General features: G+C 36.4%; 1 protein-coding gene across 1 annotated transcript; it reads right to left on the bottom strand.

Annotated features, from left to right (window-relative positions):
* Nucleotides 1-10666: 10666 nt before the first annotated feature.
* Nucleotides 10667-14245, bottom strand: LOC107643946 (serine/threonine-protein kinase 52). Its single transcript, XM_016347705.3, has 6 exons — nucleotides 13571-14245; nucleotides 13009-13130; nucleotides 12115-12311; nucleotides 11827-12001; nucleotides 11372-11506; nucleotides 10667-11225 (listed from the first exon to the last, which is right to left on the bottom strand). The coding sequence occupies exons 1-6, from the start codon at nucleotides 13890-13892 to the stop codon at nucleotides 11019-11021; spliced, it is 1158 nt and encodes a 385-aa protein (XP_016203191.1). The 5' UTR covers nucleotides 13893-14245; the 3' UTR covers nucleotides 10667-11018.
* Between the last annotated feature and the right edge of the window lie 578 nt (nucleotides 14246-14823).

The following is a 14823-nucleotide window of genomic DNA, read 5'->3' as shown; positions in this document are numbered from 1 at the left end:
CATCATCATAACAATCATCACAATAAATCTACCTCAGATCAACAATTATACTCATACAATATTCAAATCCAACAACCAAAATTCAACTAAGAATCGTAGTTCACAAATCCTAGGCTTTTAACACAAAATACCTCATTTTTCATTCGAAATTTCCATTCCAATTATTTTCAAACCTATTACCACCAATCCAAATTGCCAACAATAATCCTCAACAAGCTCCATATCTTTTCATCAATCATCATTCAACCAAACCAAAATATAGCCATATAATCAATAATTCAATCACATATCCTTTCAAAGATCCAACTAGCAACCAATATCATCTTACAAACAAATCACCAAACCAAACCAAGCATATTCATCAACCCATTACTAAATATTAAATATACACCTGCATTCCAACTTATCCTATGGTCATCTAGCCTAAGTTTTAACAGAACATTATATATTAAATGCAAGAAACCTAAACCATACCTTAGCCGATTCCCAAGTATTATTCCAAGATAATTTTCCTAAAAGAACACAGCCCTCAAAACCTCAACTAATCCGCTTCCTCCAAGTTCCAGTAATCAAAATTTTGAGCTCCAATTATTTATTTACAACCTAATACACATTTATAACACATATATACCCAATTTAATACTCAAAGCTCAAATTCAATGAAATTAAAATAGAATTATGGTTTTTTCACCTTACCCAAGCTTCACATAAGTAAGAGTGAACATTTTCCTCAAGCTAATTGGATCATAAAACATCAAAGAACAAAGAAATTCAATATCCCCACTTAATTTTCCAAAATTGGGGAAAAAGATGGCTGGGAACAGAAAAACGAGTTACCTATGAAATTGTTCTGGTAAAATTGTAGAGTTCGATGCGGTGGACGCGTGGCCGCAAACGGTACAGCGATCGGAGCTCGGACGGAGGAGTTACGGCGTGTTAAAGGTTGCTGTTAGGTTTGGCGTTCTCTTCCTCCCTGGGAGCATTGCTGCTTCTGTTACGTTAATGAAGGGAAATGAGCTTTTAGGCTCATTTAAATGCTGGCCGGTTGGGCCCATGGGCCTGGTTTGGGCCCAGTTCGACCGGTTTGGCCCGTTCGGTCCAATTTTGGGCCGATTTCTTCGAAATTGGTGTCAAAATTCTCGTTTTGACGAGCTCTATTCTAATTTAATATCACATTTCTAATCCTCCTTATTAAAAACTAATTTTATTGACTAATTATTTTACTAATTTAACCGGGGTTTACATCCTACCCACCTAATAAAGAATTTTGCCCTCAAAATTCAAATTCAATTACCTGAAAAGAGATGTGGGTAGTCCTTTCGCATATCTGATTCGAGTTCCCAGGTATGTTCCTCGATACCAGCTCGACTCCAAACTATTTTTACCAATGATACTTCCTTCTCGCATAATTGTTTAATATTAGTATCATCAATTCTCACTGGAATTACTGGAAGTGTTAGATCTTCTCTTACTTGAACTGGTTCCAGTTCTAGAACATGACTTGCGTCAGGAGTATACTTCTGAAGCTATGACACATGAAACACATCGTGCAAATTCGAAAGATACGGTGGTAAGGCAATTCTATAAGCCACTGGTCCAATTCTCTTCAGGATCTCAAACGGTCCAATATAACAGGGATTTAGTTTCTTAGTCTTAATAGCTCTTCCCACTCAAGTGGTTGGTGTAACTTTTAGAAAGACATGTTCTCCTTCTTTGAACTCCAAAGGCTTTCGCCTCTGATCAGCATAGCTATTTTGGCGGCTTTGGGCTATAAGCATTCGACTACGAATTTTCTTTATCTGTTCAGTCATTTCAGCTATCATCTCAGGCCCTAATAAACTCCTTTCTCCAGTTTCATACCAACACAATGAAGATTGACATTTCCTGCCATACAGAGCCTCATATGGAGCCATTCCGATGCTCGCATGATAGCTATTATTATAAGAAAATTCTATTAGTGGCATATACCGATCTCAGCTCGCTGGCTGGTCCAAAACACAAGCCCTTAGCATATCCTCCAAGGTCTGAATAGTTCTCTCTGACTGACCATCTGTCTGAGGGTGATACACAGTACTCAAGCTTAACTGAGTCCCAAATGCATGCTGAAAAGCTCCCCAGAACCTTGATGTAAAACGAGGATCCCTGTCAGATATAATGGTAGAAGGCACACCATGTAACCTGACAATCTCTTTGATATACATTTGAGCCAATTCCTCCATTGTGCAATTTATTCGGATAGGAAGAAAGTGAGCTGATTTCGTCAGTCGATCTACAACCACCCAAATAGCATCACAACCAGACCGGGTTCTAGAAAAACCTATCACAAAATCCATTGCGATACTCTCCCATTTCCATTGTGGAATCTCTAAAGGCTGAGGGTCCCTGATGGTCTCTGATGCTCAATCTTAGCCTTCTGACACGTTAAACATTTAGATACGTGCAATGCCACATCATTCTTTATACCTGGCCACCAGAACATCACTTTCAGACCCTGATACATTTTAGTGCTCCCTGGATGAATTGAAAATTCGCTCTTATGAGCTTCCTTCAAGATACTCTGTCGCAGGTCTCCAATATCTGGCACAACAATCCGGTTCTTGAACTTCCGCAAACCATCCTGTCCTTCTGACACTCTCCACTATTTTCCTAGATGATAATTCAATTCAAAATCATAATCTTTCAGAAGCTCCATCCACCTCCTCTGACGCATATTTAACTCTTTCTTCTCAAAAAGATACTTCAAACTCTTATGGTCTGAGAAAACATGAAACTTAACGCCATAGAGGTAGTGCCTCCAGATCTTTAAAGCAAACACAACAGCAGCAAGTTTTAAATCATTTGTCGAATAGTTCATCTCATACGGCCTTAATTGCCGTGAGGCATATGCTACAACATTCTGGTGCTGCATCAGAACGCACCCCCAAGCCCTTCAACGATGCATCACAGTACACTTCAAACGGCTCACTTGGTTCAGACAATACTAACACGGGTGCAGTAGTCAATCTATGCTTTAATGCTAAAAAACTCTCTTCACACTCTGGGTCCAAATAAAAAGCGTATCCTTCCTAGTCAACTTAGTTAAAGGTAAGGCGAGCTATGAAAGTTCCTTAATGAATCTCTGATACTATCCCGCCAAACTTAGGAAACTTCTAATCTCTATTACTGAAGTTAATCACTCCCATTTCATCACTGCTTCTACCTTAGCAGGATCCATGGCTATTCCCTGCTTACTCACCACGTGACCAAGAAACTTTACCTCGCTCTTCCAAAACTCACATTTAGATAACTTAGCGTATAATTTCCTGTTTCTCAGAATTTGTAATGCAGTTCGTAAGTGATCAGCATGCTCCTCTTCAGTCTTAGAATAAACAAGAATATCATCAATGAAGACAATAACAAACTTGTCCAAATACAGCCGGAAAATCCTGTTCATATAATCCATAAATACTGCCGGGGAATTAGTTAACCCGAAAGACATCATTGTATACTCATAATGACCGTAACATGTCCTGAAAGCAGTTTTCGGAATATCCTCATCTCTAACCCTTATCTGATGATACCCGGATCGCAGATCAATCTTAGAAAACACACCGGCACCTTGTAACTGATCTATTAGGTCGTCAATTCCAGGTAACGGATATTTGTTCTTCACAGTGTTCTTATTCAATTGCCGATAATCAACACACAAGTGCATACTCCCATCCTTCTTCTTTACCAATAACACTGGTGCTCCCCACGGAGAAACACTTGGTCGGATAAAATGCTTACCCAAGAGATCTTTCAGCTGAGCCTTCAGTTCAGCCATTTCTAAAGGTTACATCCTGTAAGGAGTAATCGAAATTGGACCGGCTCCAGGCACCAACTCAATTGCATATTCAACCACCCGATTAGATGGAAATTCATTAATATCATCCGGAAACACATTTGGAAATTCACATACAACCGGAATCTGCTCTAAACTCTTATCATCACCTGATACTCCCACAGTTAATAACATAACACCCTGACATTCAGTTCTAGAATAGTTTACTATCATAGAGTTCAAATAATAACTATTCGCCACAGCCAGCACTTCTGACCCTTCCGGCATAAACTGTACTGACTTCTCAGAACAATTAAGCAAAACATGGTTCTTAAATAACCAATCTCCCGACTATCACAGCGTCACCTGCCTGCAGGATACATCGTGTCCCCTGTCACCAATACTGAGCCTCACCTTGCAGTTGATAAGTTCCAAATTCAACCCATTGCTCCTCAGGAACCTGTTGGGCCTGCAACGACCGTTCCATAGCTTGAATCCAATTATCTGCTTCAGTGGGATTTGAGGTTCCCCTGAAGGTCGGAGGGTGAACTTTCAGAAATATAGCAAGTGTCATAGGACCGTCCTCATCATTATTGATCCCGTGATTACCCTGGTTTATCTTATTACCCAGTGCCTCAGCTGTTGCCTGCATAGCTGCAGCCATATTTCCCAGAGTAGCCATAAAGTCTACTGGATCATTCCCTACCGGGTTAGGAGTAACGATGCCTATCCTACCTCTACCTCGCCCGCGACCGCGTCTGCGAGTCAACATCTGGTCCTTATACACACTAAACAAGTGATATTAAGTTGATCAGTCTTAATATCGCAGGTCTAATGCTTTAAGTTCCAAATGCATGCTCACAAACGTTTATGCCATATATCAATTATATATCCTAATAGCACATAAACACATGCTCAGAGAATGCACAGAGGCACAATCAGTCCGTTTTTCAGGCTCTATAGGAACAAACTACTTTGATACCATAATGTAAGACCCTACCACACAGAGCTTTACGCTTAAGTCGTAAAACAGAGGTGGTGTGGTATTACGACCTCTAAAATAAAATGTGTGTATATATATATATATAATAGCAGAAGAATTATTATATGCTAGGAGCCTTGAAGAATAAAGGAAATAGAGATCGCGAAATAAAAGCGCAACACTCAAGAAACGAGTTAACTTGCGTGCTAAGAAAGCTACCACTGTCAAGTGTAAAGTAACCCAAAACAGGAACAAAGAGTCAAAGATACAAAATAACGAGCTCCTGACTCAGCCTGCGAAGTCAAGACTGGCCAGAGAATATACACACATATATACATATATATACATATCCAAAACCCAAATGTACATAAACAAAATCCTGCCTCTCCATACACCTCTAGGAGGATCAAAAAGAATAAGTTATGTGGAGAGAAAGCTAAGTACATATATATACATTATAGCATAACAAAATAACCCAGTAACCACTCCGCTTCAAGAGTCCAGACGCCTAACAAGATGCCTCTCGACCTGCATCTGAAAAATAACAACATAGTATGGAATGAGAACTGGAGGTTCTCAGTGTGGTAAAGGTGCCACACACATAATATATAAGGTCCTGGGAATGCCAGAGGCAATCCTAGAACGCCGACACTCAGATTATAGAGCTTAAAGTATTAAACAGAAGCTATAAAAGGTGGTTTTCTAAGAATACCTAAACTTGACTTGACTTAACCTTAAATCTAAACCCCATATTGCCGTTCCTCCATACCTCCACTTCCTTCAGTATTTCACAGACAGTTAAACAGGTATAAGCAAGCACAAGAATGTTACAAATACAGCAGGTAACAATTACACATTCAACATGGTAAATACAGTTAGGCACACCCAACTAATGCACAAGCAAGTAATTCAAGTAAAATGCAGATGATGCATGCCTGTCCTATGGCAGATGAGGCTCATCTGTCGGTTATCCAGCCAACCCAACAAGTCTGAATTGTCCTTAGACTGTCCCGCGACGTGCATCCCCAAGAGTCTATGCATAGCTTTATCTCAAATAATCAATATTACTCAATGTGGGTAACATTCCCGGGAATTTATATAGTGCCCGGTCACACTTACGTCGTAGGATCAACAGAGTATCGAGTTTTCAACCTGGTACACGTGGTGGCAAGCCACGGCACTTAATCCAGGGAACCTTGTATCTCAGATCATTAAATTATTCAAGCCATATAAATAATTCAATTATAATTCATCAACATCCACATCATTCTCAATCGCATCTCATTCATCATCATACATCAATCATATTCAATCCTTATCTTTCATTATCACACCTCCCATTCCGTCCATCAATAGTTCCAATTCAAAACATAATTCATTCTTTTCTAAATGAATCAAACTTAAAACATGCTCATTTTCTTAATAACTCAAAATCAAACCATATAACATTTGAATCTAAATCTTTTTAAATAATCATCTAAACAAAATCTCTAATTTTTATAAAATTTCGGTAGCATCTCCTCTAAAACTCAGACTTTGCCACCCTTTTCGGGTCCAAACCTGCATTCTTTTCAATTCAACATACCCTTCCTCATCATCATAACAATCATCACAATAAATCTACCTCAGATCAACAATTATACTCATACAATATTCAAATCCAACAACCAAAATTCAACTAAGAATCGTAGTTCACAAATCCTAGGCTTTTAACACAAAATACCTCATTTTTCATTCGAAATTTCCATTCCAATTATTTTCAAACCTATTACCACCAATCCAAATTGCCAACAATAATCCTCAACAAGCTCCATATCTTTTCATCAATCATCATTCAACCAAACCAAAATATAGCCATATAATCAATAATTCAATCACATATCCTTTCAAAGATCCAACTAGCAACCAATATCATCTTACAAACAAATCACCAAATCAAACCAAGCATATTCATCAACCCATTACTAAATATTAAATATACACCTGCATTCCAACTTATCCTATGGTCATCTAGCCTAAGTTTTAACAGAACATTATATATTAAATGCAAGAAACCTAAACCACACCTTAGCCGATTCCCAAGTATTATTCCAAGACAATTTTCCTAAAAGAATACAGCCCTCAAAACCTCAACTAATCCGCTTCCTCCAAGTTCCAGTATTCAAAATTTCGAGCTCCAATTATTTATTTACAACCTAATACACATTTATAACACATATATACCCAATTTAATACTCAAAGCTCAAATTCAATAAAATTAAAATGGAATTATGGTTTTCTCACCTTACCCAAGTTTCACATAAGCAAGAGTGAACGTTTTTCCCAAGCTAATTGTATCCTAAAACATCAAAGAACAAAGAAATTCAATATTCCCACTTAATTTTCCAAAATTGGGGGAAAAGATGGCAGGGAACAGAAAAACAAGTTACCTATGAAATTGTTCCGGTAGAAATGTAGAGTTCGACGCGGTGGACGCATGGTCGCAAATGGTGCGGCGATCGGAGCTCGGACGGAAGAGTTACGGCATGTTAAAGGTTGCCGTTAGGTTTGGCGTTCTCTTCCTCCCTGGGAGCGTTGCTGCTTCTGTTACATTAATGAAGGGAAATGAGCTTTTAGGCTCATTTAAATGCTGGCCGGTTGGGCCTATGGGCTCGGTTTGGACCCGGTTCGATCAGTTCGGCCCATTCGGTCCAATTTTGGGCCGATTTCTTTGAAATTGGTGTCAAAATTCTCATTTCGACGAGCTCTATCCTAATTTAATATAATATTCACATTTCTAATCATCCTTATTAAAAACTAATTTAATTGACTAATTATTTACTAATTTAACCGGGGTTTACAGTAAGTGTGGCCAAACACTGTGAAAGTTACAGATGAGCTCGCTCCCGTGGATAAACACCAGTGTGGGTGTTGTGTGATTATAATTATGATTGTGAATAACTCGAGTTGGGGATGTACGACAGAGGGACAGTCCAATGGTTAGCTACCAGGACTTGTCGGGTTGGCTTTATAACCGCCAGATGAGACTCATCAGCCACTAGGACAGACATTCATCATTTACAGCTATGTGACATTGTTTGGGTGTACATATTGTACTTGGTTTGCCTATGTGATTATTTGTGTTTAACTGTTAATTGTTCTACTTTATGTAACTGCTTGTTTGTACTTGAGCTTTCCTACTTGTGTTTGTGATTGAAACTCTGTTGGATTGTGGTGGATTAGCTGCTGTTTGGATTGTTTGGGCCTAGGACCGTGGTTGATTATGAGATGGGCCAAAGGTTGTGTTTAGTTTTGTGTTTTGGTTTAGAAAAGTACGAAAAACTAAACTGGTTCAGCATAGACTTAATGAACTTATACTTGGAATAGCTTGGTCATTCATACTATGTAAGGAAAACTTTCACAAAGGCTTTTGATTTATTTTATTGAGGAATTAACAGCTTTCTCTTTCAGGGAGGATTTTAAATTTTGATACTAAACCTTTGGTTTTGGATAGATGCATAAGACATTGTTTTGGATTTTAAATTTTAAATTAATCACTTAACGGTTTTACCTTCACGTGTCCTATTATAGTAATTCTCAAAAACCCTCTACTGAGAACCCTTTCGAGGATGATGTTCTCACCCCCTACAAATTTCTCTTTTCAGGATATGGGCGCTAAAGTCACGAAGAGTTTACCTAGCTGTTGTTCTCGTGATGTTTTGTATTGCTTGAGTTATTATTTATTGATCCCTCACCTTTATCTTTATACATTCTGTAAGAGGGATAGGAATTGTATTAGTTAATGCTTGTAGAATTATATATATATATATATACTTTGTAAGTTTTATAAGTTGTATTGTATGTATGGATGTATGTTACCTATCAAAAAGCATTTTGGAGCGGTTATATGCTTTAAGGTTTTAAATAGGCTCATATTTTAGTATTAAATATTATAAGAGTCGTCATAATACCCGCGCTATCAGAGTGACGCAGCCGGAAGCGTGACATTTTGATAGTTAGGGTGTTACACATCTCAATTAAAGACTTTGTCAAAAATGATAAAGAAGAACCTTTGAAGCCTTCTACGATTTTTTTCTGATATTCATTGATTTCTTTATAGATAATTTTGTTTGGAAATCAATTCCCTACAACAACAGCAAAAATATTTTAATAACAAAAAAGTAATGTAAAAAAATACGAAATTTGATTGATAGAATAGATTACAAAAAGGATTTTTACTCGATGCATTTAAGCCAAGAGCATCCCCTTATCTTGGTAGAGGTGATCATGATTTTCTCGTACCATACGTTCAGGGAGCTATTATACAAATCAAAAGAATTGGCAAGATATATGGTCTTCTTTGAGATGTTCTTCTTGGCAACTTTTTTATTGTCATTTTTGCTGTAAGGAATAAAAAATTAGGTTAATAGATAACAACACTACATTTAACTCATGAAAATCACTTAACCATGCACAAAATGAAACCAGAAGCACTACAGCAATATTCTATGGTCTAATTACACTAAATCCATGACAAAAACACCAATTGCATCTTAATTCAATCAAAATGTACCAAAAGTACTTAGTGATTACTTGCCACAAACTCAGTTCAAAATATGCAAATCACTCAAACATGCACAAAATGACGACTGTAGCAACATTCTATGGCCTAATTACACCAAATCCAGGACAAAGAAATAAATTGCACCTCAATTCAGTTAAAATGCACTAAAAGTACTTACTGATTACTAGGCACAAACTCAGTTCAAAACATGCAAATCACTTAAACATGAACAAAAAATACATACAAATTAATTATAGATAAGAAAATATTAATATAGATTAAATCACACAAGAAGCACTACGACAACATTCTGACACCGTCCTAACATAGTTATCACAAATGAACAGTATAAAAAAAACATTCATATCTACAAACTACAATATCGCGAGAACACAAATTGAATCTACTAAATATACAGAAATATGACTATTTAATGTTTTGCAATCGCAAATGTGAAAGAGAAAAGTGAAAAATATGGACGATTTACCTTCAATAATCTTTCGTCTTCTCTTTCAGTGTTTGTTGTTGAAGATTTCGAATGTAACTTCGAGATTTTCTTGAGTTTTCGCGATTTTGAGCGTAGTTTAAAGTTTCTTTGTTGCAGTTTTGAGGAAGAAAGTGGAACTGTTTTTCATATTAATGTGCACGGCTTCGAAACGTCATTCGCGTTAGTGAACAGTGGCACCAGCGCGTGTTTTACACGCTTTCTGTTTTGAAGTTGGTTTTGTTGGGCTTAAGCCAACTTTGTTGGGTTTGGATGTTAAAAAGGCTTGTATGTGTAGCATAATTGCTCTATTTAAGGGTTTGCCACTAACCAATGAATTGCTGCATGTATAAAATGAGATTCAAACTCCAAAATTTATTTAAACAAACTAATAAACTAGCCACGAGAGATTTTATTGCTTTTTTTTTTGTCTTTGAGATTTTATTGCTTTATCATGTATAATATGCAACATTGTATACTTAATGTTGGATCCATCAGGTTCAATATGTTTTTTCTGGATAATTTAAAATTGGGTTTGATATTAAAAATGACCGAATAAAAACTTAATTTCGAATCTAGCTAAAATGCTAAACCCAATCAAATGGTTCATGCACTCCCTTACTAGTTAGCCGAGTTTCGGTGGTGGTCGCAACACTCCCTTACTTTTGCAAAATATTGCAAGTTTTTAACTAACTTAAATTGGTCAAATTGGTCAAATGATTAACTCACTTGTTCATTTAAACTAATTTTAGGAGTTCGAATCCTGTCTTATGCGTTTAGTCAATAACAAATTTTTAAATATACAAGTTCTCATTTCTCAAGCGAGGTGAACGAGTCATTGTAGAGATTAGAGCATGCTTAATAAATAGATCCAATTTAATCACTTCAATCATGATTACAACATAGTGAAGATCGTACAAAGGTGATGACTTACAAGGCTATATGGGAAACATTGTGAAGCTATAAGTAGTACTCATACCCATAAAACCCCAAACCAAGAAGAAAGAGAGTTTAGAATAAAATAAAACAAGGGGTATATGACTTTACACAAGAAATAAAACTTCACAAACTTCTTCCTATACCCTCTACTATATGTTCCTCTTAGTGGCATTCAAATCCTGTTTTCTGACCATAGACACATAATTGATACTTTAGATAGTGAGATATTACTTTTAACCAAATAGTATGCTGGACCAAGGAGATAAGCTCAAGGCCCTCGGCTTTTGCGAAAGCAAAGACAACCCTGCTGCTGATCAGGCGGGATCATACCTCCACCTTTCGATGTATCGATCGCCTCGAGCAAGGAAACTACCTCGTCCATCTCAGGTCGTTTATCAGGATTCGCGTCCCAGCATTTCTTCATCACGTTTGCTAGAGAGCTAGGACAACATCTTGGTATTTCTGGTCTCAGATTCTAAAATTTTAACAGAAAAATGTAGTCAAATCATGATCATGGATTCAAAGTAAATGTGAATAACCCGTGACAAACATGTGCTGCTCAACTATGAGTTATAGCCAAAACCAGAAGATATATATACACATACACACATATATATATACCTGGCGAACAACGGCTGAAGTAATCTCCGAGAAACTGAGGTCGGGATATGGCATGTCACAGCAATATATTTCCCATAAACAGATTCCAAAACTGTACACATCACATTTCCTGTTATAGGGGTTGCCATTTAAGACCTGGAAGCCACCACCCAATTTATGGATGAATATGTAGTTAGTTATACGATGTTTGTGAAAAAGAACTACTTAGTATTGTCCTACTAAAAAGAGCTGGTTATATGAATTAGACGATGTCATAGTATCTTGTCATAAATCAAATTTACCAGGCTTTATCAGTAATTAAATTAGAAACTTTTAAGGTCACCCTCTTGTTTATATTGGCCCATGATATTCTGCATTATTAAATGAAATATGCTTTGGAAAAAGAAAGCAATTGCAATAATGATCAACTCTGCCATACATGGAAGAACAATTTCTAATTGGTACTAATGACACACCTCGGGAGCCATGTAACCAAGTGTACCGGTCTCCCCAGTCATGTCATTCGGATTTGACGCTTCAACACGGGCGACGCCAAAATCAGCAATCTTAACCGTGCGTGTCTTATCCAACAGCATGTTCTCTGTCTTTACATCTCTATGAACAATCTTTTGAGAATGAAGGTAACTCAGCCTGCAACAAACGAATAATTTGAGCTGTTATCTAGACATATTATGAGAGTTGCTTTTCTGAACTTGCTAAATCACTATGCAATCAATGAAAAAATATTTGCAAAAGACAAATACCCTCTTGCAAGATCAAGTGCCAACTGGATGACAACCTTAAAAGCCAACTTTCTTCTTCGATTCTTTATCAGGAAAGATTTAAGCGCACCTCCAGCAAGATACTCCACAACAACACAGCAAATATTGCTTGGCAGGCTAATTAGACCATCATCAGTTTGTATCTGCAATTCTGAAGATCCCATTGTTGCTCCTATGAACTGAAACAAGATGAAAGAGTTATTTGAAAATTTCATGACCAACACCACTTATGTCCTAAAAAATAAGACATGCTAGAACACCCAAATTAAGAATACATGTGAATCAAAATACATGTAATGAAGATGTAGAATAACTTTCTTTCTGTCAGAATAGAAGTGAAAATGGTGACATGTCGATGCTTCCAGAGTACAGATTCATTAAGATTTCTATTTTTTTGGATCAAAAACTGTTTCAATAAGATTTGGTTATAAGCTATTTTGAACCTGAAATAAGCTAATCAACACAAAAGCAGGCATGATATATAAATTTCAAAGTATGGTGCTTTTTAAGCATGTCCAACCAAATGGAAGTTCCTATACACATCCATTTCCATTTTTTAGTGACTCTAATTTCAATAAATTTCTATGAAGTTATAGTGTCTTTCTATATCAATAGAGGATCCGATCAATTAAACACTTAAAAGTTTGAATTCTCTAATTTACCGGACTTGATGTAGTAAACAAAGTCCTTGAAACTGCTATATGATCTGAAAACTTTAAGAACTTGATGTCACAAGTAAAACTGAAAGGAGTTATGCATAGGCATTAGAGGCGTCAATTGACTAACCATCCGTGAAACAGCAGCTGATGATATGCTGTTATAACAACTAACAAGCTCAACCAACAACAACGAAATTAACTAAGAAATGAAATTGACCTTTGTCACATTTGGATGATCAAGTTTATGCCAAACAGCAACTTCTTGTGTAAACGCCGACCTCAGGGCTGCGATTTCAGCATCGGTCCGTTGCCCTTCTTCACCATAGTCCAGCATTTTAACTGATCATTAAGTAATAATCACAGGATTGGTTAACAGTGGAAATGCAAAATAAAAAAAGAAAAAAAGCAAACCAATAATTTCATTAAAAGCACAAGCAATCTCAATATAACATTGAACATATATTTTATTCCACAGTCACCACACAAAAACACAAATCTGGATCGCATGAATTTTCATATATGAGCCCCAACATGCAAAGAGATTCAAAGCTACCCATCACCAATCACTATAAAAGAAATGCAACGTAACTAACTGCCATAACTTTTGATCAAGTGCTTGATCCAAACCGAATTTCGCTCCAAAAACTAAGACCATCAAAGAAATTGACTATGCTTAGCAGTGATCCTATTGAATTGAAGTAATCAATAACAACAACAACAATAATAATAATAAAATTAATAAAAAATAGTAAACAGAGAAAGAGAAGAGAAGGGGTTACCAGCAACATCTTGGCCATCATAGACACCACGGTGGACAGTACCAAAAGTTCCACGGGCTATGACACCTTTAATGATGAGGTTAGAAGGGTCAATTTCCCACTCCTGCCTCTGCTTCTTGAAACTAGAAGAGACAACACTCTTCAACTTGGTGGCAGTGGCAACAGCAACAACATCTTGTTGTTGTTGTTGTTCTTCTCCATCTTGCTTCTGCTTGTTCTTCTCAATGGTCAGAACCTTGTTGAGGTGCCTCTCAAGCTGCTCATCAATGGTCTTGAGATCAATCTGATCAGCTCTAACAAAGCCATCATTCCCTTCCTTCATCTCTTGTTCTTGTTCTTGTTCCTTGTGTCCTGAGAATTGTGTGGTTATTGGGGTAAGTAGGAATGTTGAGGTTCAATTATTTTGGGATGATGATGATCATTCTCTTGTTTGTGTTGTTAGAATTTGTTTGTTTGATTGATTGAGTCCGCAAAATTGCCGCGGAGACTCCAATCATCCAGTTGGGCACATGGAAATGCCCGGGGCAGAGCGTGTGGCCACTGACCCACTTGGTCTCCTCCTTCTCCTTCTCCTTCTCTCCTCTTCTTTAACTATTTTTTTTTTTTTATAGCCTCTTTAACTCATTTATAATTTTCACTCTTACGTCTTACACTAGTGTTTAGCGTTAAGCATTCACTGTTCTTCTATTTATTATTCTTTTTCTTGTCTTGTTTTTTATTCCTCACATTATTCTTCTTTTCAACTTCTTTTCCAACGGCGATTTTTCTTAAGATATTTCTTTATTTAATAATTTAGGAGAAGAAGTAATTTGCCAATATGAATACAGTCTATCTAAATCAAATTTAGCTAACTAAAAGAGGAGTCACTCAAATAAAATATTAAAATTATCGTTTTTAAAAATATTTTTTAATAATTAAAATTCAACTTATATAACTGAATAAACTGTATTATTTTTATTAAAATTAGACCAGATAAATTAATTTATTCGAAAAACTAATAAATTAAATTTTGAACTAATTTAAATTAATATTTTTAATCAATTATATGTATTAAATTTTAATTATTAAAAAATATAATTAAAAAAATATTTTAAACATTTTTATCTGAGTGATTCCTAACAAAAAAATTATATTCGTCTTTTAATTCGACTCATTAAGAATCGAATCTATTTCGACGCATAGAAATTAAGTTTATCTTTATAACCGACTCATTAAGATTTGAGCTAATTTTATAATTCACAATCTACTCACAT

The sequence above is a fragment of the Arachis ipaensis genome, chromosome B5, assembly GCF_059453495.1.
Source record: "Arachis ipaensis isolate K30076 ecotype BB chromosome B5, ASM5945349v1, whole genome shotgun sequence".
Lineage (NCBI taxonomy): Eukaryota > Viridiplantae > Streptophyta > Magnoliopsida > Fabales > Fabaceae > Arachis > Arachis ipaensis.
The sequence above is the reverse complement of the archived record's forward strand: the minus strand, read 5'-3'. Positions and strand labels throughout refer to the sequence as shown.

Excerpts from the sequence above, each read along its gene's own strand:
- LOC107643946 (XM_016347705.3), bottom strand. The coding sequence starts at position 13,892 with ATGAAGGAAGGGAATGATGGCTTTGTTAGAGCTGATCAGATTGATCTC. Across the intron at positions 12,312-13,008 it reads ATCATCCAAATGTGACAAAG|TTCATAGGAGCAACAATGGG; the intron begins GTCAATTTCATT and ends ATCTTGTTTCAG. Across the intron at positions 11,507-11,826 it reads TTGGTTACATGGCTCCCGAG|GTCTTAAATGGCAACCCCTA; the intron begins GTGTGTCATTAG and ends GGTGGCTTCCAG.